This window comes from Podarcis pityusensis (assembly GCF_964106645.2).
Source record: "Podarcis pityusensis genome assembly, chromosome: 1".
In the NCBI taxonomy this organism is placed as follows: domain Eukaryota; kingdom Metazoa; phylum Chordata; class Lepidosauria; order Squamata; family Lacertidae; genus Podarcis; species Podarcis pityusensis.
In genome coordinates this window covers 72307533-72334254 of record NC_138028.1, presented here as the reverse complement: position 1 = coordinate 72334254, position 26722 = coordinate 72307533, and the positions used below count along the sequence as shown (strand labels likewise).

Sequence of the window (26722 nt, the reverse complement as noted above, 5' to 3'; positions counted from 1 at the left end):
CAGAAGAGGGGGAATCATTCTATTTGGCAAAATGTTTGCTGTGACAGAACAATCGCCTTAGACCAATATTGAATTCCTCACACTTGTGGAGAGTTGCACGTGTAGATTCCACCACAGTGTGCTGTAATAATGCACCACCATGACGTCTGCATGCACAGTATCTCCTTTAAGCTATCAGAAAGAGAACTGAACCTCCGTGCAGGAAGCTATATTTGTTGTTGTCCCTTAGGAAAACTCTGAGGCTGTATGCATTGTGTAAGCTTTCCTTTCCTCTCAGTTCTGGCTGCTTTTTCAACAGCAACCTACATGTTATACCAAAAAGCATGTATCAGTAGCCCAGTGACTTCCTTTTTTGCTCTTGGGAAAGCTGCTTTAGGAGTGAGGGACTGGCAATGAATAAGTGAAGGAAATGGGCAAATAGGCAAATAACAATTTTCACACAAGGCCTGAGGTCTTGGAGTGCTGCTGCCAGTCAGCATAAATGGTACCACTGGTCTAATTTACTATGAGGTAGCATCATGTGTTTCTGCGTTCATTTAGACTTACTACATAGAGTTTCAATATTCTCATTATTTATTTTCAAATTCATACTTGATTGCTTTTAGTAATGAGACACAAACACATGTATGTTTGGAATGTAGACCAATTATGCCAAGCAGGCTATTGCTCCTTTTTGGTCGCGGGGACCTTCACTCAAGGAATTAGGATTTCTTAAATTGCATCTCATATAATCTTTTTTAAAAAGATTATGCACATTCCCCATTTGCTGACATGAATTGATCAAAATTGACCTTTGTAATTTCATCTCTCAAGCAAACTCTTAAAATGTATTACAAAGAAACAGTCTGTATTACTTAAAAGGAAGTTATAATTAATTTTGAGATAAAAGTAAGATTTCGATGAGAACTTGGGAGTGCTCCTTGACATTTTGCATTGTTATATTAATAAGCTCTTGGAAAAACTGCAGGGTGGGGGGGAGGTTTGGTATTTGAATGGAAAAAAGGATGTTCAGAAGTTGCACCCAAGTTAAACAGTATATTAGTGTTCATCTCAAGGATAAAATGGCATGGCTTTACAGGTTATTAAGCAGATTATTTCTGCTTATTTAATGTATTAACTTTTTAATTTTGCTGCTTCTGAAAAGTGTCATGCAAATAAATAAAAATATTAACCAATAAAACATTCCAGAAATTCAGATTTAAATCAAACTGTTACAAATCCATATCAAACTGGAATAGAAATCCAAATGCCTGTCTGGAGAGATTTTTAAAAATTTCATTTCTACACCTGCACATATAAAGAGAAGAGGGTTTACTCACTAACAACAGCAAAAAAAAAAAAAAAAAAAAAGGAATAAAGCCTCTCTTATCTTGATTTTTGAGTTTCATTCATTTTAGTGGTTTGAACCCCAAACAGAATGTACACATCAGGGTTTTATCACACCCTTACCTACTGTCCTCCCATTGCCCCGTGAAAGACTGTGATTGCAGTCCACAGACCCTCTGGAACAGTGTACAGTGAGGTACAGGTGGCTATTGCTTGAGGGGCAGGGTTGGTGAAAACAAATGCTCCCCGCATACATAGGCAGAAGTTACATCCATTTACACATGGATCACTGCATTCCCAGTGGATGTCTGTTTTCTAGAAACTCACACTTTGTCTCTTTCAGCCACACATACATCATAGCACTTACAATCTACCTAACTGCCCAGCACTGAGAAAAAGTGTTTTACTTGCCATCTGTCTTTAATACCTTCATTGTAGCACACTACCATACTGGATAATGACATTATCCAGAATATTGTACAACTAGCAGAGAGCATAAATGAGCAAAATGTATTAAGTTAAGGCAGAGCTTCTTACCTGATTTTTAAAATTGTTTCTCATAGATAAATTCCATGTGTCAATCATCTTGTAGGTTGGGTTATCTATTACTATTCTTTATTTGTGCATGATAGGATAAGCCCAGTGTTAAAGATGCTAACCACAATGCTGTTTTTCCCACACACATATGAGAAGAACAGACTTGACAAATCAGGACCAGCATTGTGTGCGTTGGTTTGTAGCAGGGTAGCAACACCAGTGGTTGCTGCTGCCCTTGAGTTAGACTTTACTGTCAGGACCATTGTCCCTTCATGCAAAAATGATGTAAGAGATCTCTCATTTTCAACTATTCTGTTTTGTAGCCAAAGCAACCATATACAACATTTTATTTAAAGCAAAATAAATGGAAAAATATGTTTTGTGCTTATGTAACTATTGTTCATATTTTTGCCATTCCTTCACCATCTTCCTGGTCTTCATTGCTTATTAGGAGAAAGCCCAAATGCAAAAAGATTTATGGAGAATAGAAGATGTTACGGCTGGCCTAAGTGCAAACAAATCCAACTATAAAGTCATCATAGAGTCTATAAAGAATCCAGGTAAGTAAAATGCACACATTTTAATGCATACATTAAAAGCTATATCTCCTTATCCAGATCTAAGCTTGAATTAAATTTGGCAGCCACATTTTTTTCCTTGAGGAGTTGCCTCTGTTATTTTAGGACAATGATATCTGCATCACAGAGGAATCTCCTTGGTTCACTTCTAATCCTGCATAATGATGGGAGATTGTCCAACATTATGCATTCAAATTGGCTGCTTATCATTCTTAACTTTTCTAACAAAAGCATATCCCATCTTGCACTGCTGGCAGCTTTTCTCTCACCTTCTCATTAGCGTTACCATTCAGGGCCTGCTGAAATCTGTCAGGTTCATACATAGAAAAGTATGTCTTTTTATATTTCCAAAAGTAGTTCAATAAACATTAAGGTGCTGTGTCTAAATATTATATTTAGGTTCATATTGTGCATGTGGATTCCTCAGTGTTTCTGACCTACATCTGTGTGCATTATGTCTTCCTCTTTGCAGAGAGAAAAACAGTGCCTTCGTTTTCAAAACCTCTAGTGCCTTCATTATCATCTACTCTCATGTCAGGGGACAGCAAACTTTCTACTCAGCAAAGTTCACCATCTAGTCCTGTCAAGCCCTCTTTAGAAGTCAGACTTCTTCCGCAGCCTTATACGCAACCTAGAATGTTCTCACCATCCCAGCAAATGAAAAAAGTTGAGCCTCCAGTTCAGTCACCTGTAAAATTAACGCCAAATGTTGTAAGTGTCATAACTACGGTATCATGTAATCAGTGGGCTAAAAGCAGTTCTTTTTTCTGGGAGAACGCAGGAGTATGCATACCCCTAAACATTTTGTGAATCTTTGTACTTTTGTCCATTTACTGTATTTATTTTTCCCGATTTGAACTATAAAATGGTAATTCCCTTGAGTAAAAATGAGAGTACCTCTAAACATTTCTTTTAGGGGGGAAAAAAAGCACTGGCTAATAGTATCTGGGAATGGGTTTTCTTTGTGTATACAACATACAGTAATGAAGCCTGATACCAGACAGCGTATTATTCTGAGTCTCTTTACTTCAGTTTTGCAATGCTCTGAATTGAGATGTAATGCTGTGACTTGTTGGCGCTGCTTAAGAAAGACAGGAAACAAGACTGAAGAAATACCCAAAACACATTCTTGAAGCTGCGTTCAGGCCATTTAGTTTGAATTCATGCACATTATTTTCTTGGATTTAAACAAAAGAAATGTCAGTTTTACCATTTTGTGCCTGTTGAAATGGCTGAACACCGCAGGCTAAAGGACATGTTTGCTTCTTAATATTGTGTCAGGAAGACGAAGCGCCACCAAGACCTCCTCTTCCACAGTTGTACAGCCCTGATGACCACCCACCAGCCGTCCCACCTCTTCCCAGGGAAGCCACTGTCATCAGGCACACCTCAGTGCGGGGCCTGAAACGCCAGTCAGATGAAAGGAAACGAGACCGTGAACTAGGGCAGTATGTCAACGGAGATTACAGGGTAAGCACGCAGGCCCTGGTTTTCCAAATGTAGTTGTATTGCTTTAAAAAGTATGTTTCCTCAAATATGACCATTATGAAACATAATATGATGACTTCAGGGCGACAGTATATGACTCCAACAAAATTATGAAAATGTGTCCTATATTTTTGCAATCTGATTTAATCAAGTGTTCATCTGTACAGGTAGAACTCCGCTCATATGTGAGTGAACCTGAACTGGAAACAATAGGCAGTGATCTGAGCCAACCTTCTGCTGGTTTTCTAGGTACTGACAGTAGATACCAAACATTACCTAGCAGAGGTAAGTTAAGAGATTCACCATTACATATAAATATAGATTCAAAGCTGTTTAGTTCCATTTGATACATGGGTGTGTTAGAACTCTACATGATTCTTGAAGGGACAGGGATAGAAGGATCCTATCCAGTCCTATACTAAGTGCTTAAGCTTTCATTGTATCCCTTTCCCTGGCAGACTAACCCACCTAATTGAGACTGTGTTATCCCAGAAGCAGAGCTTTTAGTGACTCACACCAGAGATGAATGAACTATTCAGTTAAAAGAATCTACATACCTTGAGTCTGAAGCCACATCTATCCATCAGCAATAATGTTATCACTAATATTTACTTGTAGATTCTCTGGGAGCTAAATGCTCTAAATAGATCTTTTTAAAAAGAAAATCTGTGTTTCATATTTGAGCTCTATAAAAACTGTTGTATGGATACTATCTAGACCCAGTGATTTGTTAGTTTTTAATTTGTCAGTACACTGCTGTGTCATCCATACACCGATAAATCCTTCAACTTAGCTGGCCCTTTGCATGGGACAGATAGCATTGAATTTCAGAGAAAGTTGCCTTGCCTTTCAGCCTCCTACCTAGCAACCTAAATTTAGCTTCCAGGACCGTATAGCTGCATTTCTTGTTCCATTTCAAACACCTCTTTCTTGAAATTTGCTGTTAGTTTTGAGCATATAGCCTGTTCACAAATCAGGACAGCCAGATCTTTTTACATGTAGTTAATAGGACATACCTGGATAGAAAGAAAAAAATATATTAAAAAATAGATTTAGAAAGCACTGAGTACATTTCTTCCTAAATACAATTTTGCTTTAAAAGCACCTTTTTCCTTTGTAAAGGATTATCTGGCTCAACTTCCAGACTGCATCAGTCATCAACAGCTTCATCATATGCAACATTTCGAAGAGATGGTTCCAAGGTAATTCTGCACATATCTTTATGGATGCCAAATCTAATCAACAGAGTTGCTTTTTTCTTTAATATATAACAAGTTCAGCCACAATATAAGATAGGTGGGGTTATATAATTCTGTTCAGCTTAGGGTTTATAGTTATTGCAACTCCAGTTGTCAGAATTGTTAATTACCTATGCCTCTTGTGTAAAATTAGGTGCTTGCAGCATTTACTTTCGAGAAAGAGGTTACAATGTATGGGAAACTGACAGCTTTTTTGTTTCCATTGAAAGAAGAAAAGGATTGGTCACTGTCTTTAGCCTTTTATAGTGACATACTCTAAACAGAATTGTTCTAGAGTATGTGCATTACAGTTTGGAAATAAAAAGGGAAATCCAGTGCAGTGTATGGTCTAGCAGGTGCATCTACTATTATAATAAAGGGGAGGCAATTTTTGCTGATGCTTCCATCCTCTCCCCTTTTAAAAAAAATAGCAGACACCTCTGATGGATCAGAAGCCATTCTGTATGTAGAACAGGAGCTTTGGATTTCATCCCTAGGATACAGCTTTAAAAGTATTAAATATCACACGCTGTTGTTAACAGGATAGACCGAAGAGTGCCTTGGAACGTTTATACTCCGGAGATCACCAAAGAGGCAAGATGAGTGCCGAGGAACAACTAGAAAGAATGAAACGACATCAAAAGGCATTAGTTCGTGAACGCAAGAGAACTCTTGGTCAAGGAGAAAGACAGTCTGTCTCGTCAAGATCATTCGTCCGGCCTGTTTCTGCAGACGTAGGCTCAGTATGTTAGACATGCCTTAAGAGGACTAGACTAAAAATATGATCTGTAGCTTCTCTAGTAAGCACTTTTATTTGAAAGTGCATTACACTTGTATTATTTAATTATAGTGCTATATCAGTTTCTGAAGTGCAAATAACAGAATATGGCTTTTAACGCTAAATAGTCACAGCTTAATGTAGCAGGTGCAAAAGTAACTTGGCATAAGAAAAGTCTAGCAATGAAAGAATTTTGTGGAAATGGATTCATATATGGATATTGGGTTGGTCTTGGCTTATCCCCCCCCCCCCATTGCAGGGGTAGGGAATCTGTGGATCTCTAGATATTGTTGAACTCCCAGCCAGCATAGTCAGTGGTTAGGAATTATGGTATTCCAACAACATTTGGAGTGCTACAGCTTTCCCACCTCATCCTATTGGCTTAAGCTGTGCTATGAAAACAATAAGTTTGCATTTTTTTCTGATTGAACCATAAAAGAATGAGCTCTGTAGATGTAGGTAGTACATTAAAGAAACTATATTGCAAGTTTAGTAGACCATAGTAGCTATGGTTCTGTCAAATAAAGATTTTTTTAAAGAAAGCATAGGATTTGACAAATTTTATATATTAACTATAAAGTGTAGAAGCTAATTTAACAGATGTTTATACAGCTGCTAATGTCCATTTATAAATTATTATTCAGATTCCTAGAATAGTCTAGCAAGTATCTGCATTCAGTTAGCAAAAATTAAGTTATTTCAATGGTTAAATGTTGGATTAAATATAAACATAGGGTGATTCATTTTGGGTGGTTAACCACAGCATTTCTTACTGGTTCAGTCATTTCTATTTTACATAACAAATCTTAAGTAATTTTACAAAGAAGTATATCCCATTATAATTAGTAAGATTTACTTCCAATGAATGGGCATGATCTAAGAGTAATGTGCACAGAACAGAATTTCATGCAGAGCAAAGTTCCATTTGCCATTTCTACAACAGCAGTTATCATTGCCAAAGAATGAGGCTCTTAAAAAATGAATAGTTTGTCTCTTTAGTTATGGTAGCTATCTGGGACAGAAACAGCGAGCAAAGCCTTTTTTACGGCATGTGCTGGTTTTGCTTATGTGTGCACTGCATTTTGGGATTGCAACCATCCTGCTTAGGATCCGGGTGCCAGGCTGCTGCCTTAAACATGTTTACATGGAAATAATCTCCACTAAACTAAATGGGATTTACTTTCAGTATTTGGCCTCAGTCCAATGCACAGTTAAAAGTACAGAGCGCCTGTTGAAATTTTGTGTTTTTAGTATTCATTGTGCATTTTCTAAGCATTGCTCAGAATACTTCTTTCTCTGGAATGTGTCCGTTGTGAATGTTGATGTAAAAAAAAAAGCAGAAAAGAGCCATTTTTAAATGAAAGTAATACACCACCCAATGTAGATTTTAAATATAAATTTATAGTTGTGGGACATACAAAACCTTGCTGAAGTGTCACTTCTGAAAATAATGTTAGGTTATGGCCAATGTGTTGAGGATTATGATAAATTTCAGATGGGTAACTATACTAGTCTGTTGGAGCAAAACAGATTTATTGTAGCTCGATCTGTGGCCCAGATGCATGAAGTGGTAGTCTAAGAACCAAATTATTTAATCTGTTAAATAAGTAAATGCACTTAATATGTCTGATTTGAGTTTTTTGAACTGCGGCTGCTTGGGTGGGAGCGATCAAGACCATGGCACAGCGGAGTGGAGAGGTCTAACCCCAAACGATGATTTGTCCCAGTATGGCAGCTGCATAGACAGTAATGGCAACTTCCCTCCTGGGACACAGCAGTTTTGGAAAATGTGCCACAGTCCCAGCATGCCAAAGTCCTCATTCTAATGACACACACATACTGTGACTGCTATTTAATAACAAAAGTCAGAGAAGTTAAGTGCATTCATAAATTTAGAATACTGGCACGTCAAGCCAAATTTTGGCTTGTTACTGGCTGCATCTTATAGTTAGCAAGGATAGATAAACCCAGTTTCAGAAAGTCCAGGTTCAGTTGGCATGCTAAGCCTAACCTTGGCTTAGCTCAGTGCCTGGGAGAAAAATGGTCAGGGAGTAGCAAAGCAACTGCAAGTTCCTGTCTGGGAACCCATGTGCTCAAGCAGTCCGATACTTTGGCCTACCATGATGTGCAAATCAGACCATTATGTAGTTTGGCTCTTAGAAGTTAGGTATAATTATAACAGTGCTTTTGGGGAGGGGGGAGGTGCTCAAAGGTACACAGTACTGATACCTCCCCCCCCCCCCATGTTAAAAGTGTGGCACTCACTGTAATAACTTCATGGTGAGTACTGGCACCCCGTTTAATGCGGGGAATGGTCATTCTATTTTTTTTTAAAAAGGCACTGGGTATATAGATCTTGATTGCAGCCGCGGAAGAAGGATCAAAGTGAGTCCAAAAGGTCAAACAATGCAAGAGATAATGGTAGGTGAATTACAGTGTTATGCATAGCACAAATGAAAAGAAGATCCAATGAATATAAGATCCAATCAGTGTTGATGTGACCCTCCCCTGATTAGCAGCCACTAGAACCGTTACTTTCCATAGCAAGCTAGCCATTTCCATTATTTCTGGAGTGTCACATTTGCTAATGAATTCACATACAGTGGCTTTATATTGGAGTGTCACTTTGAAATCTTTTTCTTAGATTTCAAGTCCTAGAAGGTTAAAATGCTCTTCCACTGGTTTTTATGACTATTTTAAATGTCTGATTTCTCTCCATATATTCTTGAGCATAGAGACCAGCCTGATTAATTTTTTAATGGCATTTAGATGTGAGTGAACAAGCTTTTGATGTCAGACTGACATCGTTTGGTCTAACACAATGTTGCTCTCAGCTAATACTTCTATAATTCGTTGTTAAGAATTTTCCTTAAAGATATAGTATCCTTTCCTGCTTCCTGTTCTTATTTGCAGACAGACACATCCCCAATCTTAAGCAATAATTGGTCGTCTAAAAGTGTGTAACAAACTCCGGTGTCAACTCTGGATGGTATCCTACAAAGGGCTTCCAGCAGTGCAAGGGTTTCCTCTTGTGCAATGGAACTTCTCCTCTCCCTGCCTACACCCTTCCCAAATGGTTGGGGGAATCTCCAGAACAGTTCTGGGGGCCAGACAGAGGAGAGGGAAGGAAAATTCCATTGCACAGCCAAAAGCTCTTCTGCTAGCAGAAGCACTTTTTTGGATACCACCCTGCTTCCATATTTGATTAGATGTTGCATTCATTTTGATTGGGTTCTGTAATAATTTATAATAATTTAATAATTTATTATTTATACCCTGCCCATCTGGCTGTGTTTCCCCAGCCACTCTGGACAGCTCCCAACTGAATATTGAAAACACAATACAACATTAAACATGGAAAAAAGTCCCTAAACAGGGCTGCCTTCAGATGTATTCTGTATTCACTTGTGCTCTGCATAATACTGTAACACTGCTACAGGTGTAGTCTTTGGCCCCACTTTGTAAAAAAACCCAATATCTTAATTTTTCTCTCTGTATTTAAGGTGGGCACTGGCCTATGAAAGCTTACATCACAATGAATTTGTTATTTTTTAAGGTGTCATGGGAATTTGTTGCTTAGGATAATGATTTCATTATAACACTGAGAGATTTACACAATCACAGTAACATTAATTCTTTGCATTGCCTTCTCCTCTTGGTACACTAGAACTATGTAATGCTCATCACCTGCCTAATTCATTGCACAAGGTCTCTTGCTTCTAGAGTTGCCACTCACATCATACATAATGGCTTTCATGTTTGTTTTTAAATTTTCTAATTATTTAAAACAATTTCTAACTAGACCACTCAGTTTCTGCCAGGCTTAATTGCATTTTAGTAGCTTTTTGTTAAATTCCTACTGAGTTTTTCATTTTTGTTGTGGGCTTTGCCCTTTAACCCTTTTTGTTCCCATTTTAAATAGTTGCTTAGTAGCACTAATTTGCAATTCATTTATGATTCATTACTTTACTAAATACACATTTGGACTCTTAAAGGGACCTGGTGCACTCAGATTTATATATTTGCAGTCACACTTTAATTGAGTAACAGTATATATCTTTTAGGAAAGGTAAAGCCCTGCCATATTCATGTTTTAAGTAGCAGGTTTTAAATCTTTTTTAAAAATGTATAGCTATTGCACACATACTTATTTCAAATGCAAACATTTCATAACTTTTTAACAAGTTATACAAATAACTTTACATATTTGCATGCCATATTGGTCTGTGTTCTTGCTGTAAAATATACAAATGGCACAGTAGGGCCAAGAAGAAAATATTTCATAGAGATCTCTTTCTTGTATGCCCAAACTGCTCCAGTGCACAAAAAGTAACATTTGATAGCACAATTTACAGCAGGACACTAATTTAGCAGCCAAATGGTGAACAATGGAATATGTAATTATTGTGCACAGTTTATAACATTGCATACATTGTATGTGTAAATCTACTTTTAATACAATGCACTGATATTTTTTTAAAAGATCACTTTTTAAATGTAGTATGACATTAAAAATGTTGAGCAGAATATATGGATTTGTCATTTAATTTTGATGTAAAAGACTCCGTATCAACACCAATAAACATACTTCCTAATACTGAATTCACGTTTTTCTTCAAGTATAAAATTAATTCAGAATTAATATTGTGTTTCTATTATACATATTCTGGCAATCAGGCCTGGTTTGAATATTGAGATGTCTGGTTATGGTGCATTTTAATGGTGAAGAAGATTGTCCTTTCTCCTCTTCAACAGTTTTAAAGGCTCCAATTTTTGCTTGAGAAGCAGCTGCCTTTAAATTAAGCAATATTTATCCTATTCCTAATACAAATACTTGATATGTTCTGAGTGAAAATCAAGAGCTTGTGCATGAATGATCGCCCCACCCCACTGAACTCCCCCCAAACCCACTATGGACTATAGATCCAGAGTGTCCCCTTGGTGAACTGAAGGGCTTCTGTTCATGAAAGGGATTAAGCAGGTGCTTTCACTGAAGTAAGGGTGGGAGCCATTTTTGTTGATTCCCCTTTCCCTGGGCAACTTCCCACACTGTTCCAGAAGCAACCAGGGGCAAGTAGGGATCAGCAAAAACTACTCTCCTCACTTCTTCCAGCAGTCACTGGAACTCTTGACTCGGCATGAGGTTGGATCCCATGTCTTACAAAGTGTAAATGCAAATATGCTGCTGTGACATCCTTTCTTTGTTGAAGTTAAGTCTTTGAGGGGAGATTAATCCCATAAGCACACTGGGAGAAAACTGAAATGTTCCTTTGTGAGTTGAGGTAATGGGTGAGAACATAAACGATCCAATTAGGCTTGTGAGCCAGAGGGCTGCTTGGTTTCTGCAAAGACTAAGGGAGGGTTAATTTTATTTTTCCTCTGAACAGCAGGGCCAATTGTATTATCATTAGCTGCATTATCAAAACCTATCTGCTACATAGCAACAGTTTGAGTAATGCAGGTTCAAAGGTCCACAGCCCCAGTAGACGTGTGGATCTCTGGATTGTAGCCAATGGATCAAAATTACATATTAATTGGAGAGGAAAATACAGGTATCATATTTTCACATTTGCATTCCCCCAAAGTAGGTACTCCATTCAAGCCTTTCATTTTGTAATAGTAAAAACTTGGTTGTTTTGTGGGGAGTTGTATGAGTAGAGTATGCTAGCTCTAGGGCAGTTTAATGAGGTGCACTAAACTTTTCTTATATGAAACATATTACGTATTTTAGAGGTACTTAAAACATTTTCAGGTGTCCAGTTAAACCAGGGTGGTCCAACTGAAGGTCTTTTCTGGCAGCTCTCAGCAACATTTGACTCCCTCCTGACCGCCACTGCCTTCCCAAAGCCAGGTAAGTGAGGCACTGGGCTTTGGGAAGGAGGTGTGAGGATTCTGCAGGGTCCTAGAGTCCTCCTCCCCATACCTAGTTCGCACATTCCCAGCTTTGAGGAGGAGGTGGGAGGGTCAAAGACCCAGCCAGAGCCTCACACCTCCTTCCCAAGGCCCAGGGCCTTGGTTAGCTGGCTTTAGGAAGGCAGTGCGAGGGCTGGTGGGGGGACATCTAATTTTGACCTTGGCAAGGCAATGTGTGACCTGCAGATTCTGTGTTGAGGTAGTCTTGTGACCCACTTGGTGTGAATAGTTGGGCTTCCCTGCGATAAATAGTAGGATTATTTTCATTGCAACTTAGAAGAACATGCATTCAGTGCTTTTGAAGACTGTAAATTGATCAGAATACATAGTGTTCAATTTTTTGTCGTTGTAAAAGGTACTCCAAAGGGATTTAGAACGAATATGGAGTGTTCGTAAGAATTAAGGGATCTAATATATAAACATGGTTTGTTATAGTGGACAGTTTTCAAAACAGTGGAATTTATGGAGCACATCTGTAAAGCAAACACATTACCAGAAAGTTGTGCCTTGAAAACATTGTTTTGGCTTATCATTTGTGCAGGTTGTTTAACAGAGTAACAACGTGTATTTTCCCCTAGATGGTGAACCTACATGGGGTACTCACTCTCTTAAGCCAGCAATTAGCTATATCATCTCTCAAGACAGGACCAATTTTAAAAAAATGATAATAATAGGCAATACCATCGGAAACAAAACCATACTTTTTGATCCTAAACACTTGTACATGGAAATAGGCTCTATTGTATGAACTAGCTGAGGTCAGATTTTTCCATCTGATCATAGCCTCTTATTAATTCCAAAGAATACTTCATTTTCCCTTGTATTTTTGGTGCATTTAGTTCTTTGTCCTGCTTTCCCCATGTAACCCCCTATCTGTGCCACTTGAATGTGGCTCCTGACTGGTAAAGTCAGATTTAACCCTGGTCTATTGGCAGCTTTTTTTGCTGAGATTTTATTGCCATCTGCTGGCTGAACAGGATGAGTACCTCATCAAGGACAGCCATCAAGCAAGCATCCAGAAGCAAATGTTATGGTAAGTCCTAGCTTCCCCTTGTATCAATCCATAACCTGAGGTAATGGGAGTGAACATTTCTACATGGTGTTTTAGTTGGAATGGTCAAACTTGTAATTGTTTCCTATCTGTTAATAGTGGAAGCGGGAACAAGAATTTGACTTGCAGCTACTGGAAAGAGCTGTGCACCCAGAACACAAAGAGGAAAATAACTGGCTAAGAGTTGAACCTGTGTTGGTGACAGAAGCAGACCTAGAACCTCAAGATTATAATTTGGATATTAGCAGAGAGGTAAGGCTAGTTGTCTGTTTTTGCATTGCTACATATAGTATAAAGCGGGATAAATATTAACAACCAGAAAGGCAGCTTTAAGTGATGAAGTCTACAATGTAGAAATGTGTTATGTTTTTAGAAAAAGGGAGATACAGTGGTACCTCAGGTTACAGACGCTTCAGGTTACAGACTCTGCTAACCCAGAAATAGTAACTCGGGTTAAGAACTTTGCTTCAGGATAAGAACAGAAATTGTGTCGCTGCGGCAATGGGAGGCTCCATTAGCTAAAGTTGTACTTCAGGTTAAGAACAGTTTCAGGTTAAGAACAGACCTCCAGAACGAATTAAGTTCTTAACCCGAGGTACCACTGTAATGGTCTGCTGCGCACATCACATTCAACCATATTTAAAATACTGTGGTTTACTGTGAACGAGCAGCATGCTAGCACACACTGCTGAAATCATGGGTGCTTCGCTTTCCTCCGTGCTGCCAGGGAACAAGCCGTCATCTGAACCTGTTTCTCCAAACAAACCACAAGCAGAAGCCAAGTTGCTTGGTGTGCCACTCCTCTAGGGTTGCCATATTTCAAAAAGTGAAAATCCAGACACAAAAGTTGTGTCTGGACTAAAAAGCTTTTTTAGTTTTGCCCTATGGACATTCAAGCAATTTCCGCCCAGACGGCCGAATCTTGGCAATGGCCAGGAAATTCTACACACCTCACCTGTTTGTGGGGAAGCAAACCACTATGAGTCCAGGTTCAGATAACACAAGACATACTATGGCTTGTTTTCTGTCAGCACAGCAGGAGTGGGGAAAGAGTGAAGCACCTGCAATTTCAGCAGCACGCACCAGCATGCTGCTTATTCACATTAGACCAGGCTTCCTCAACCTCGGCCCTCCAGGTGTTTTTGGCCTACAACTCCCATGATCCCTAGCTAGCAGGACTAGTGGTCAGGGATGATGGGAATTGTAGTCTCAAAACATCTGGAGGGCCGAGGATGAGGAAGCCTGCATTAGACCATATTTAATCAACTAATGTGATGTGCAAACCAGGCCAATGAAGGTCATGCATCCCATAAACAGATTGAATTAACATTACAAAATTATTGAATCACTCGTCTTAAAATAAAGTCAAATAGAATTCCTATGCTTTCTCATTACCTATCAACCACAATGTCTATGAAATGGTGATCTATGAGAAAATGGTATCAGAGATTAAGATTCCATTGTCCCCAAAAGGTAACACATAATCCCCATGGCTATTGGAAAAACAAGAGGGTATTAACGTTTTTTATGCATATATTTGAAAAGCTGTAGAGCCATCTGGTGGCCCAAATGAAGTATATTATGCTGTCACTGAAATATGAAGGAACAGGGAGGAAAATCTACTGAATGCAAGATCAGTTTAAAAGCAATAAAATCATTAAATGACTTTAAGAATTCTGTTATTTTTATTTTCTTATATATGTATACCTTAATTTTCTGTGTGATTTACAGCTTTGAAAATACATGATGCTGTGTGTGTGTGTGTTTGTCAGTGTCACACACAAGCACACAAACATATACACACACTGCAAATTACACAGGGCATGTAAATCCAGCATAAATGTAGCAACATAAAAATAAAAAAACGAACGTAAAAACACTAGGGAGAAAAGAATGTGGTGCAAGAAATTAAAATCAATAAAAAATATTGTTTTAAATTAAAATTCTTGGGAAAGTAAAAAGTTTTTCAACAAAAGACTATAATACGGGCTTTCTCCCTCATTGCACCTACCTCATTTCATTAGATGCAGAAGGATTTCCAGTTATGAACTCAAGAACAGGATTAGGTGCATATGGGAGAAATTCCATCATATTTGATTCCATCATATTTAATTCCGTTTTTCTAACATACAGCTAAACTTTGTTGTCGTTTGTGTTAGCAATTCAACATTGGAATTACTGTTTTTATCAAAACATTGTTTTCAGAAAAAAATTGGCCCACAAGTATATTATGTTACGATTTTCATAAGGAAGTGTTAAAATTCTTGTTTTGCCCTGCTTTTTTCCTTTGGTTGATTTGAACAGTTTTGTTTCAGTTGAATGTAATATTCTGTATGAGCTACATTAATCACTTATGATTCTCTCTCCCTGCCACCACCAGTTGTCAAAACCTGAAAAGGTTGCAATTCCAGAGCGATACGTTGAGCTGGAACCTGAAGAACCCCTTACTCCAGAAGAATTAGCAGCAAGGCACCGTAACGCAGAAAAAATAAAGAATATTCTTACAAGGTCAAGGTCAGATTCTTATAAACATATTACTCCCATTCATTTTTAACATTAGAAATGGGGGGGACCTACTGCTGCAGTCTTGGTAGAGTTATATGCATTTGATCATAGTACAGAAACTTATAGAAATATATTAATACTACAATTAATACTACTGTAATTGTACTTTTTGCATTGAGTCAATTGCGGTATGTGAGGTGGGGAGTAGTGCTGCTTGCCAGGCAGAGCTAGAGTGTGGGATACGAGGTTGGCAGCAAGTTCAGATGCCCTCTCCCCACTGCTGCTACCAAGATGGTGCTCTCCTGCCCTCCCCACCACTCCAGTTCTGGCAGGCAGCACCACCACCACAGTTGGAACAGCAATGCAGCAACACCACCCACAGCACTACTGCATATAATGAATATGGTGAATCATCATCATCATCATCATTTTATTTATGCTGAGCCTTTCCATAGTTAAAGCAATGCTCAAGGCGGCTTACAGCATGACAAGATTTACATAATTACCAGCATAACAAAAGTCATAAGCAATAAATAAAACACATCAAAAAATATTCAACCAAATGGGAAACAATTTCCACATAAATCATAAAATCTAACACTAAGAATGCAGTATTAATATCAATCACAATTTAAAATGGCATAGATAAAAAATAAAAGCAATTTCAAAAACAAAAATGGAGCCCTTTCTGCCCAGCAGCAGCAGCAGTCCTTTATGGAGCCTGTCAGGCCCATCCCTGGAGGAGAGAAGGTGGAGAAAAGCAGGGCAGGGCTTTATTATTCTTTATTATCTTTTCCTCTCTGTATACTCTTATTTACAGGCTGAACACACAGCCCAGCCCAGCCCTGCTTTCATTGACACAAGAAGTGGCAAGTGCTGCTGCAGCTTAAATCAGTGTGTTCTGCCCTTGCTAGTGAGCAAAGACATGTGGCTCAGCTGCTTCGCTTTCCCACCACTGAACGTGGCATAGCATAGCCTCTTCTGCCACATGGAGGTACAGAAGCATCAAGAGCTGTTGGAACCCTGGGAGTGGAGGCTAAAACTGTGTCCAGCGCCACTACAGGGGAGGATTTCCATTGCTTCAGATATGATGGGATCACTGGTTCAGAACAGCAGCTCCTAGGATCAAGCCATTAAAACTCATATAACATGTTTAAGTAGTCGGGTTCTCAGCTTTATTTATTTACAAATACATATAATACATTCAGTTCACTATCTTGCCCAGATTACCACTGCAGCCTCTTCTCCAAGTTGACAAGAGATAATATTAAAGAAAGAATTTATGTCAGCCCACATAGAGCTTAGACAAGAAGGCAATTGGTAGAAGCTGACTTAGACAGGTATTTAGGTGAATTGAGCCAACAGTTTGATGGTATAATTCAGCAGAATAAAAGATTAGACTGCTGTTGCTAAAGAGGAAGATTAAAGTCTCAACAGAATGAACATCCTAGACAGGATACGTCTGAGGTTGAGATCTCCTACCTGAGTGATAACCTTTCCCTAGAATATAGGAGGCTAGTGTTCATGGTCTTGAATTTCCTAGGAACAATGCCACTAACCTCAAGTAGGCTGATTCTATAATAGAGCCTTGCCTTGCTTTGACAATAAGAATTGCTTGGCAATGCCCCATTGCCCCATGACGTTCTGAAGCATCTCACAACAGCCATAAAATGGCCTCCAGTAGCATCCAGAGCCCAAAGATGCCAAGAGAACAATGCAAGAACTGTGAATAGTAACCTGAAAGGGTTCCCTGGAGCGTCTCCTGTGTTTAAAATTTAAGTGTAGTCAGAGGTAGTGGCTCCCACGGACTGGTTTTTTTTCGTAGGAAGCTAATGTCTCTCACTTGGTGGAAGCTAGAGAACACAGTTGAAACTTCATTGTAGTACATGAGGTGCAGGGTTGGAATGGGACAGCAAATATTAATTACTACACTGCGACTCAATTTTTCAGGCAAAACAAAATAAAAAAGAACAGCAGCTCTATTCTCCTCCTCTAGAGGAAGCAATTCTCCAGCTCTACTTTCTGCTGAGCAGAAGAACTTTCTGTTTCAGGTCTTTGAAAATATATCTGTACATTTATTTATTTATTTGTAGCACCACAGAGCCCCATGCCTTGGCTGTCCTGGCAGCACAGGGCTAGTTGATATACAGCCTTGCAAGTCAAATGTTTTGGCTCCCGAACGCTGAGTGTTCTGGTTTTCGAATGTTCTTTGGAACCCGAACGTCTGACGTGGGTTCTGCAGCTTATGATTGTCGGAAGCCGCTCCTTGGTTTCCGAACATTTAGGAAGTTGAACAGATTCCATTCAACATACGAGATACGACTGTACTGTGCTTTTCCACTGGAATTTGGAGACTATTCAGCAACTAAGTATAACGTTTCAGCTCATTTCTGCTCCACAGTTGCTAATAACCAGATGTTGGTTATTCAGTCGAAATAACAATAGTACATGTTTCTCTACTTGTGCTAACAAGTCCTTTTATCAACTGAAATCAAATGAAACATTCAAACATGATCCAAAGACTACAGTCTACTGTTGGATGCCCAGCTTCAAGAGTTTCATAATTGCATCATGATCCTGAGGACTTTGCCATTCTGGAAATGAGTGTGTTTGTGCATGTGACCCTTTTCTATTTTTCTACAATCAAGCAGTATACCAAAATGTCTGCGTACATGTGTAGCATATGCCTTAAAGTTAATGCGGTGTTTTTGTATTTTGCCCTAGTATGCACAACCTCCAGCCTTCAGCTCAGGACAAACACAACTCTGCTAATTTAGATTCACAGTTGCAAGAGCAAGAACGCATCATTACCATATCATACGCACTGGCTTCTGAAGCCTCTCAGCGGAGCAAGGAGGTGGCAGGTATTGCTCAGTTATTTATAAAGCAATGGCTTTGACAATATGTTCTTTTAATCCTATGGCTGCAAACTTCTAAGGTTTTGTGTTCCTTCTGGACTGCAGTACATACTAGGAACAACAGCAAGGCCATATCTACCCTTTGGGGTATACCCAGGCAAGTGCTCTTTGAATGCACTCCAGTGTAGTTGTGAGACACTAGATTTACACCATGGACTCACCTGCACAACATAAATGGGTTGCTATCAGTGTTGAGCACAGTGTTACCTTGAAGCAATCAGAAGCAATGTCATGAGGGGGGGGGTGCAATTACACACCATATAGATTTATATTTACTGGGAATCGCTCTACCATGGTTCCATATCTTCTAAAGCAGTAGCATGACATTGTTGTCTTAATACACGAAATTTTTCCTACTCTGAATTAGAACTGAAATGGCAAATACTGTATCAAGTTGTTAGGGACACTATTTTTTTAAACAGCCTGGAAACTTATTGCAAAAAGCTGGATAGAAGTTTGATGACTGGAAATTAAATTGCATTATTCAGCATGATGTCAAAGCAGCCCCTGTGTGTACAGCTGTGCTGGCAGGTTCTCTCTGTACTTGCCTGCACAATACGGCTTCGAAATGGATCAGACTGTGCTGAATGATTCGTTACTCAAGGGGTAAAATTCCATTTTTGTTTCCCATTCCCTGCAAGCCTATGTTTAACTGTTATATCTTGCACTCCATCTTCTCATCTGTTTCTCTGCCCATGTATGTAGAATGCTCAAGTAGAAAAGGCATAAAAATGAAGTAGTGAATCTGGACTAACTTGTAGTACTGTTCCAAGATTCAAAATTGGTGAATGCATTTGATTTTTCAAATTATTATTGATATTTTAGTGGTTTTAATTTTCGTAGAACCTAGTGTAGTAAAACCAAAAAATTTAATATTTGCACAATGTACATTAGACAAACAGCATGAGCCAGAAACAGCTGATGAAGATGTTATCGCTAATTACGTTTTCCTTGTAGCTCAGTGCTTCAGTACATTACTAATATAGCACATTCTTCTCAGTTTGTCTAGCAGGGCCTGCAGCCTTCCCAGGTGGCTTTATGTTTTATTTACTGATTTCAGTTTCTATCCCATACTCAGGAAAAGTAACAATTTTGAATCACAACACAATAAAATCACCAAAATATAATATCCATAATTTTTTTGGTAATTCCTGTAAATATTGACTGATGAGGTGTTTTTTGTTTTTAAAAAACCTTGCATGATTGCAAAGTCCTACTGCCTGCTTTACATCAGCCATGAAAAGTCGAGGCGCAAAACAGTAATTCTGTAGATATTCAGGTTGAGACTTTGATCACTAGGGCAGGGGTTGCAAAACTGCAGGCTGCACCCAACCCACTGTACCCAACCCACAAATCTGCTTCTGGTGCCACCCCCTCTCTCCCCATGCCAAATTGAGCACATCTTCCTTCACTTACCATGCAGAAACACTGCTGCCTCATTTGGCATAGTGTCACTGCAAGGATTTAGAGCTCAGAAAACAGTTCCTCCCTACTCCAGTGCCAAGAGAAGAAAGGTTCCTCCCTCTCTAGCACAGTGCTGGGGTGGAGAGAAAAAAACATTTTTTAAGGGGGGTTAGTAGTGAGCAATATTTCTACAGGTCAGGAAGTGGAGTTCCCCATCCTCTTTTTGTGCAGGCAGAAAGCTTAAACAAGCAAGTTGGGAGAATTTTCAGCCATTTTTAACATTGCAGGAACTGGCTTTTTTGTTGCAGAATTTGGCATACCTAGGCACAGAATTTGTTTACTTCTCTGTGACCTTTCCCCCCTGCTGGGTAGTGGGACCGATTCGGATGGTCCGCCCATGCCACTTAATGAATCCAAATGGTTTCCAGAGAGTAATAGGGGGTGTTTTATCCCAAGTTGATGGCCTTTCAGCTGATTCCCTGGTGGCCCACTGGAATGCGGAGTTAACCAGGGCTATTGAGTGTCTGGCTCTGAAGCGCCCTGTCCGATTGCATGGAGCCCGGACAGCCCCATGGTTTTCCCTGGAGTTGAGGGCAATGAAACAGTTGCTGAGATGGCTGGAGTGCCGGTGGCCGAAAACTCATTCCGAGTCAGACCGACCATGGGTTAGACACCAAATCAGAATGCAGCAGCTGGACTGGTGACTGGGAGCGGCCACTGGGACCATATAACACTGGTCCTAAAGGATCTTCACTGGCTCCCAGTACGTTTCTGAGCACAATTCAAAGTGTTGGTGCTGACCTTTACAGCCCTAAACGGCCTCGGCCCAATATACCTGAAGGAGCATCTCCACCCCCATCGTTCAGCCCAAACACTGAGGTCCTCCTCCGAGGGTCTTCTGCTGGTTCCCTCACTGTGAGAAGAAAAACAACAGGGAACCAGGCAGAGGGCCTTCTCAAGAGTGGCGCCCTCCCTGTGGAATGCCCTCCCTCCAGATGTCAAAGAGATAAAGAATTACACAACTTTTAGAAGATATTTGAAGGCAGCCTTGTATTGAGAAGTTTTTTACGCTTGATGTTTTTTGTTTTTAGATATGCTGAAAGTCGCTCAGAGTGGTGGGGAAACCCAACCAAATGGGCGGAGTCTAAACAATAAAATTATTATTATTATTATTATTATTATTATTATTATTATTATTATTATAATATGTACAGTACTAAAAAGACCTAGCTGCACTGGCTGCTGACCCTGCTGTCTTGTATTCCAGCCCACGTGTCTCTTGTGTGTGAGTGTAAAATCATGGTGCCTAATTCCTTTGTATGATCCCTTCTAGCTCCGCAATTGACCTATCCATCTAAAGCACCCTCACCTTCTGTACCTCAGCCACCCCCCTTAAGCAATGGATTTCACTACACATTTGTCTAAGCATCTTGAAAGTAAGAACTAACTGCTCTTGGCTGCTTATTTTGTCATTAATTGTATGTTTTAACATTGTTGGTAGCTAACTTGATCTTTAAGTGTAAACGTAACCCTAATTAATGCATGCAGACTTTAGTGATCTAAAAGATTCCTGCCTCCTGCTATTAAAAATTACCTTATGAAATATATATGAGCTCATAGAAATGTTCAGTAATTGCTGTGAGTTTGGGATTTTGATTGCCTCATCACTATGATGTAAAATTTAAAGAGAAATGTTTAGATGTGGCATTTCATCAGCAACCTACTAAAGATTACACCTTTAATAAGGTATCTAATGCAGCACATGTGCTAAATGGCACAAATAATCCCTTCCTGTATTAAATGGAAAATTAGAACCATTTGAAACATACTACTGGTGGGACGCGGGTGGCGCTGTGGTCTAAACCACAGAGCTTAGGGCTTGCCGATCCAGAAGGTTGGTGGTTCGAATCCCCGTGATGGGTTGAGCTCCTGTTGCTCGGTCCCAGTTCCTGCCAACCTAGCAGTTCGAAAGCACATCAAAGTGCAAGTAGATGAATAGGTACCGCTCCAGCGGGAAGTTAAACTGCGTTTCCGTGCACTGCTGTGGTTCGCCAGAAGCGGCTTAGTCATGCTGGCCACATTACCCGGATACACCAGCTCCTTTGGCCAGTAAAGCGAGATGAGTGCCACAACCCCAGAGTCGTCCGCGACTGGACCTTAATGATTGGGGGTCCCTTTACCTTTACTGGTGGGCTGGGTCTAGGAAAAAGCCTCCATCAAATACAAAGTAACAGAATAGCTGGAGGGGAAATAGTTCTATGTTAAATGATATCTGTCATTTTCCTAACCCACTGATTCCATAATTTTCCATATGAGAAATCTTTGCCATGAATTGAGGGATCTATTTTTGCTACAATTATAGCAATTGTAATTATTCTACAAAAGGAAACTTTATTTCCCTCTGTATTCCCATTTCTCTACCATGGTGCAGTTTGACATATAACTCCTCTTTAATTCCACCTACAATTTCACAATTTATAATTTTAAGGGTTCCTTCTTTGGCAGGATCTGACTTAATATCTCACTCTGAGAAGTATCAGTACGGAAAGTATAAGATTTCAAAAGAACTTTGTGTTATGAGCACCATTTATAATTTTGGAGCTCTTTACTGTTAAATCTTAGGAAATCATCTGAAGAAAATATTAACAAGGGCCCAGAAGTCACTGTTTACACTGTCACAGATCACTGCCCCAGACTTAAACTTCTCAATTTCTTCTTTTAAAATGGTTTGTCAAAATGAGATAGACCTTACTTTAGGAGGGCAATCATAACTGACCTATTTGTCCAGGCCTGAGGAGGGTATTTTTCATTGTTGATGATGTTTAAATGCTTTTGTGATTAATATATTGTTTTATGACATTGGTTGCTCGGTGCTCCAATTTGGGAGGGAGGGGAGGATATTAAAAAGAACAAATAAATCACTGTGACATTATTCAGGAATTCCTCAAGATGCCATGGGAACGAGATGGGCATTCCCCCCCCCCTTTAGTATACTCTTAATCCTGATCACCAAAACCCACCATATTTAATCAAAATGGTTTTAAAGGTTTTATGGGCAGTGTTCTTCACATAATATAGACATATCTCAATGAGTGAAAGTACCCAAAACAAGCCTTCAGCTTCACTGATAATATCCTCTTTCCTTCTTCAAAGACTAAGAAACTTCAGTTTAGAGGTGAAGCAAAACAATTAGTTTGAACAGGGAAAGTATTGATTGCATTCTCCATTGCCTACGTAGTACAGTGGTGCCTCGCAAGATGAAATTAATTCGTTCCGCGATTTTTTTCGTCTTGCGAAGCACGGTGTCGGGAAAGTTTTGGAAAAGCTTCAAAAATCACCAAAGTCTTTAAAAACCTCAAAAAAGGCTACCACACCGCGTTCTATGAGTTGCTCCTCGAAGTCAAGTCGCAACTGTATTAACGGTGTTAAGAAAAAGGAAACAAACTTGCAAGACGTTTCCGTCTTGCGAAGCAAGCCCATAGGGAAAATCGCCTTGCGAAGCAGCTCAAAAAACAAAAAACCCTTTCGTCTAGCAAGTTTTTTGTCTTGTGAGGCATTCGTCTTGCGAGGTACCACTGTATCAAGGTATATTGTAAGCAGTATGCTTATTTGGCTACATTTACAAACTTTCTGAAGCACCTAGTGTTCATGAAACATCTATTAGCGTGCCGTTAAAGGATATTGATGAATTCATCCTTTTGTGGATGTGTGTGCTAAATCTGTTGGAATAGTATCTAACTTCATTGTTTCTCTTCAAACTAGCCAAAGCAGTAAATGAACGCTGATCCCTGATACAAACCTGTAACAACCACCTGAAGAAGAGAGCAGCGAGGAGGAAGACTTCCCTACATTAGCTTTCTCTCCTGTTTATTTTTTATTTGAACACACATTACAAATAATAACTGCACAGAAAAAGTTTTGTACAAAAAGAACAATTGTTTATATAAACAGCACTTTTAATATACTATATTATATATTGACATTGTATATTGGCATTGGTTACAACCCTGCACAATCAACTGCATTCAATTCCTGTTGACGTTAATAGGTCCTAATGCTTTAAAGTGCCGGATTGTGAGCCAATGTATTTTTAGAAACTATATATATAGATATATATGATTTGTGGTTGGTTGGGTTTTTTCAAGGGCTGCATTCATTTAAAAGTTTGGATGCATGCAATAAAGGCAGGTGGGTGTTTTTAGCTTCTTTTTTAAAAAAAGGAAGATTTTCGGAAGCACATAGCATTTAGGTAGGAATAATGAAATCTTTTCCTATTTTTTCAGGGTTTCTAATACATTTGTTACTACAGATTATCAGTCAGATAAAATTTTACTGAAATATTCAAAATTTCAAGGTTCTGGAATCCCGTGCAAACAGCAAAAGGCAGGTACAAAACATTGCAAATAGTTGTATGTCACTGTCCTTTTATTACGTAGCTTAGTCGAAGCAAACATTGTCCAGTTACTATCTCAAATATATATTTTTCTCTTTCACTTAGAGTGTGGGCACTGAAATATTTTGAATGTGATCTGGTTTCTATCCCACTGCAGATGAAGCATTTGTGAACTACAGAGGGTTATCATAGAGGTCAATAGAGCCCCTATTCCTACTCCCTACTTCCCTCCTTAAGAGCTAAAGCATGACTGGCCATTAAGTGGAATGTGAGATCTGGAGCACCTTTCACTCTTTTTGCCTAAACATGAGTTACTCATGCTCTGAGCTTGAGTAACTTGTGTCATGCAGAGAAGGAGAGCAGGAGGTATGCACAAAACCTTTAATTCCCTATAATAGCTTGTGCAAAGACAAGAAGAGGGAGTGAAGAGAAACTGGTCTTTTGAGCCCTTTTTTCTGCACATGGGTGCTGCACCTGAGATGGGACTGGATCACCCATGGAAACTGAAATATGTAAAAATAAACAATGCAAATATGAATAGAGTGTATAATTTTACATCTATATTCTTTTTTAATTAACGTTTTCAACAACAAAAAAAGCAAAAAAGGATTTGCTATCAGTTGTTAGCTTTGTGTAGTAATTCAGCTGGTGCCCTCAGTTTTGCTAAAACTTTCAAGTATATTTTATTGAGTCTTGGACAAAAGGCTGGCACAACTGGAGAGAGAGTTCATGAGATGCTGGTGGTTTTTTACTTGAAAATGTGTGTGTGTGTGTGTGTGTGTGTGTGTGTGCGCATGTGTGCTCAACAGTGTGTGCTTTGCAACAGCCAACACGCTGTTCATACTGAGTGAATTCAAAATGAATTCACACATAATTCAGTGCATTGTCATATTTACCGCGGCATTCTGCTATAGTGCACTCCTTTTATACAGAAGATATGCAAGAATGATACAGTGGTGCCTCGCAAGACGAAATTAATCCGTTCCGCGAGTCTCTTCGTCTTGCGGTTTTTTTCCGTCTTGCAAAGCACGGCTATTGGTGGTTTAGCGGCTATTAGCGGCTTAGCGGCTATTAACGGCTTAGCGGCTTTAAGAAAAAGGAAATGAACTCGCAAGAACTCGCAAGACGTTTCGTCTTGTGAAGCAAGCCCATAGGGAAATTCGTCTTGCGGAACGACTCAAAAAACGGAAAACTCTTTTGTCTAGCGAGTTTTTCGTCTTGCGAGGCATTCGTCTTGCGGGGCACCACTGTATCAACTCATTTGAAGTATTTTGTAACAATGGTGTAAGCCATTAGAACTGCAAGTAGGAGGCCGAGACAGGCTGCCTTTTATTCCCCAGGAGCGGACCTGGGGGAATCCGATGTTTCCACAGGCCCACCCACAGGGAGGTGTCCACCTCACAGGCCTGCCATTGATTGGCTGAATTTGGGCAGGCCTGAAACCAAGGTCCAGCCAGTGAGACTAGGCCTGGCTGCCTCGCCAGCTGGGAAGCCTCAAACAAACAGGGCTTTCTCCAGAGTGTGGCGCGGCGCATCAGGACCCAGCCACAACACCGCCACACCCAAAGGGTGAGCGGACTTGTCTTACTGCTGGTCTATATATTACACTTGCTTCATGGACTTTGCTGCAAACCGCCTATTCATTTTGAGGACAGCCTGCATTCCATCCCCCAGCTGCCACTAGGAATACCCAGCAGCAGTGAAGACTCATCAAGATCTCCAAGCAGTGTTAGATATGCACATTATAAGCTGTTCTAGACCTGCAGGTGCAGAACACTTGCAGTGTAGAGGCTGTCTGAGTGACCGTGCTGTGGGGAGTGTAGTATATAGATTGGCAGCTAGTTGTTACTTTGCCATGATGCAGAAGTCTGCAACTGCAAAATCTTTCCCGTCTCTTTTCTGAGAAAATTCTATGTGAACAATGGAGAACTTTGCCTTCTCGTAGATGAGAAAGGGGGAAACCCGATGCTCATGAGGTTCCATAGTCAGTTACAGGCTTTGTTAGCATTAGCAATTATTAATGAGTTTTACAGTATATGTGGGGTGTGCTATAGGCATTAAATGTGTGCAAAATTTGTTTAGGATGTCACTGCCCTGTTAGCCTCCCAGATAAGAGATGTAGACTAACTGGTTGTAGCCAGTGAAGTTGTCTTGTTTGTGGAAGGACCTCCACTGGTGCAATGTACTTACCTTCCTTTTCCTCTCCCTGTTTCAGAGGGTTGGGGAAGTGTCCAGAAAAGATGGGGAGACATGCAGGAGAAGGAAATGGAGGGGAAGTTCTGTTGCACTAGCGGAAGTCATTGTGTGAACAGGACTTACTTTGTTTTTGTACAGCAGTTCCCTGCACCGCATGGCAAACTAGTGAGGTGATGCTGCCATTCAGTGAAGTCCTCCTGGGGAGCATGCAGGTCTTTTGGTATGGTCAGATAATCTCTCTGGATTCTGGCCCACACAATTTATTGGGATGTAATGGTCAAAATAAATGTGACAAATTCAAGTGTTCAGGAAGTGGTGGGTAGGGTTAAGGCTGGATTAATTTGTTAATACTTTGAGAGAAAGAGATCCAGAAGCTGAGGAAGAGGTTAGATATGAT

The 26722-nt window shown here is 39.7% G+C and overlaps 1 protein-coding gene and 1 long non-coding RNA gene across 15 annotated transcripts in view; one reads left to right on the top strand and one right to left on the bottom strand.

The window, feature by feature from the left end:
- The window catches only part of PLEKHA7 (pleckstrin homology domain containing A7), a 154170-nt gene extending 129503 nt beyond the window's left edge, over nt 1–24667 (top strand). For 10 of the 14 annotated variants that reach the window (XM_080975030.1, XM_080975027.1, XM_080975019.1 and 7 more), the window contains 11 exons: nt 2315–2423; nt 2914–3152; nt 3723–3911; nt 4097–4214; nt 5052–5131; nt 5710–5910; nt 13009–13161; nt 15290–15423; nt 18139–18278; nt 21070–21172; nt 23499–24667. In XM_080975030.1, coding sequence (XP_080831156.1) covers nt 2315–2423; nt 2914–3152; nt 3723–3911; nt 4097–4214; nt 5052–5131; nt 5710–5910; nt 13009–13161; nt 15290–15423; nt 18139–18278; nt 21070–21161 — 1455 coding nt within the window. In that variant the 3' untranslated portion in view covers nt 21162–21172; nt 23499–24667. Of the gene's footprint in view, nt 1–2314; nt 2424–2913; nt 3153–3722; nt 3912–4096; nt 4215–5051; nt 5132–5709; nt 5968–13008; nt 13162–15289; nt 15424–18138; nt 18279–21069; nt 21173–23498 lie in introns of those variants that run through there. The other 4 variants (XM_080975026.1, XM_080975025.1, XM_080975028.1 and 1 more) reach the window with 4 other exon arrangements.
- LOC308459835 lies at nt 9453–12891 on the bottom strand. The gene is made up of 2 exons (XR_013978335.1): nt 12005–12891; nt 9453–11813 (listed from the first exon to the last, which is right to left on the bottom strand). It is a non-coding gene; the product is annotated as an uncharacterized lncRNA (long non-coding RNA).
- Nucleotides 24668–26722: the final 2055 nt, after the last annotated feature.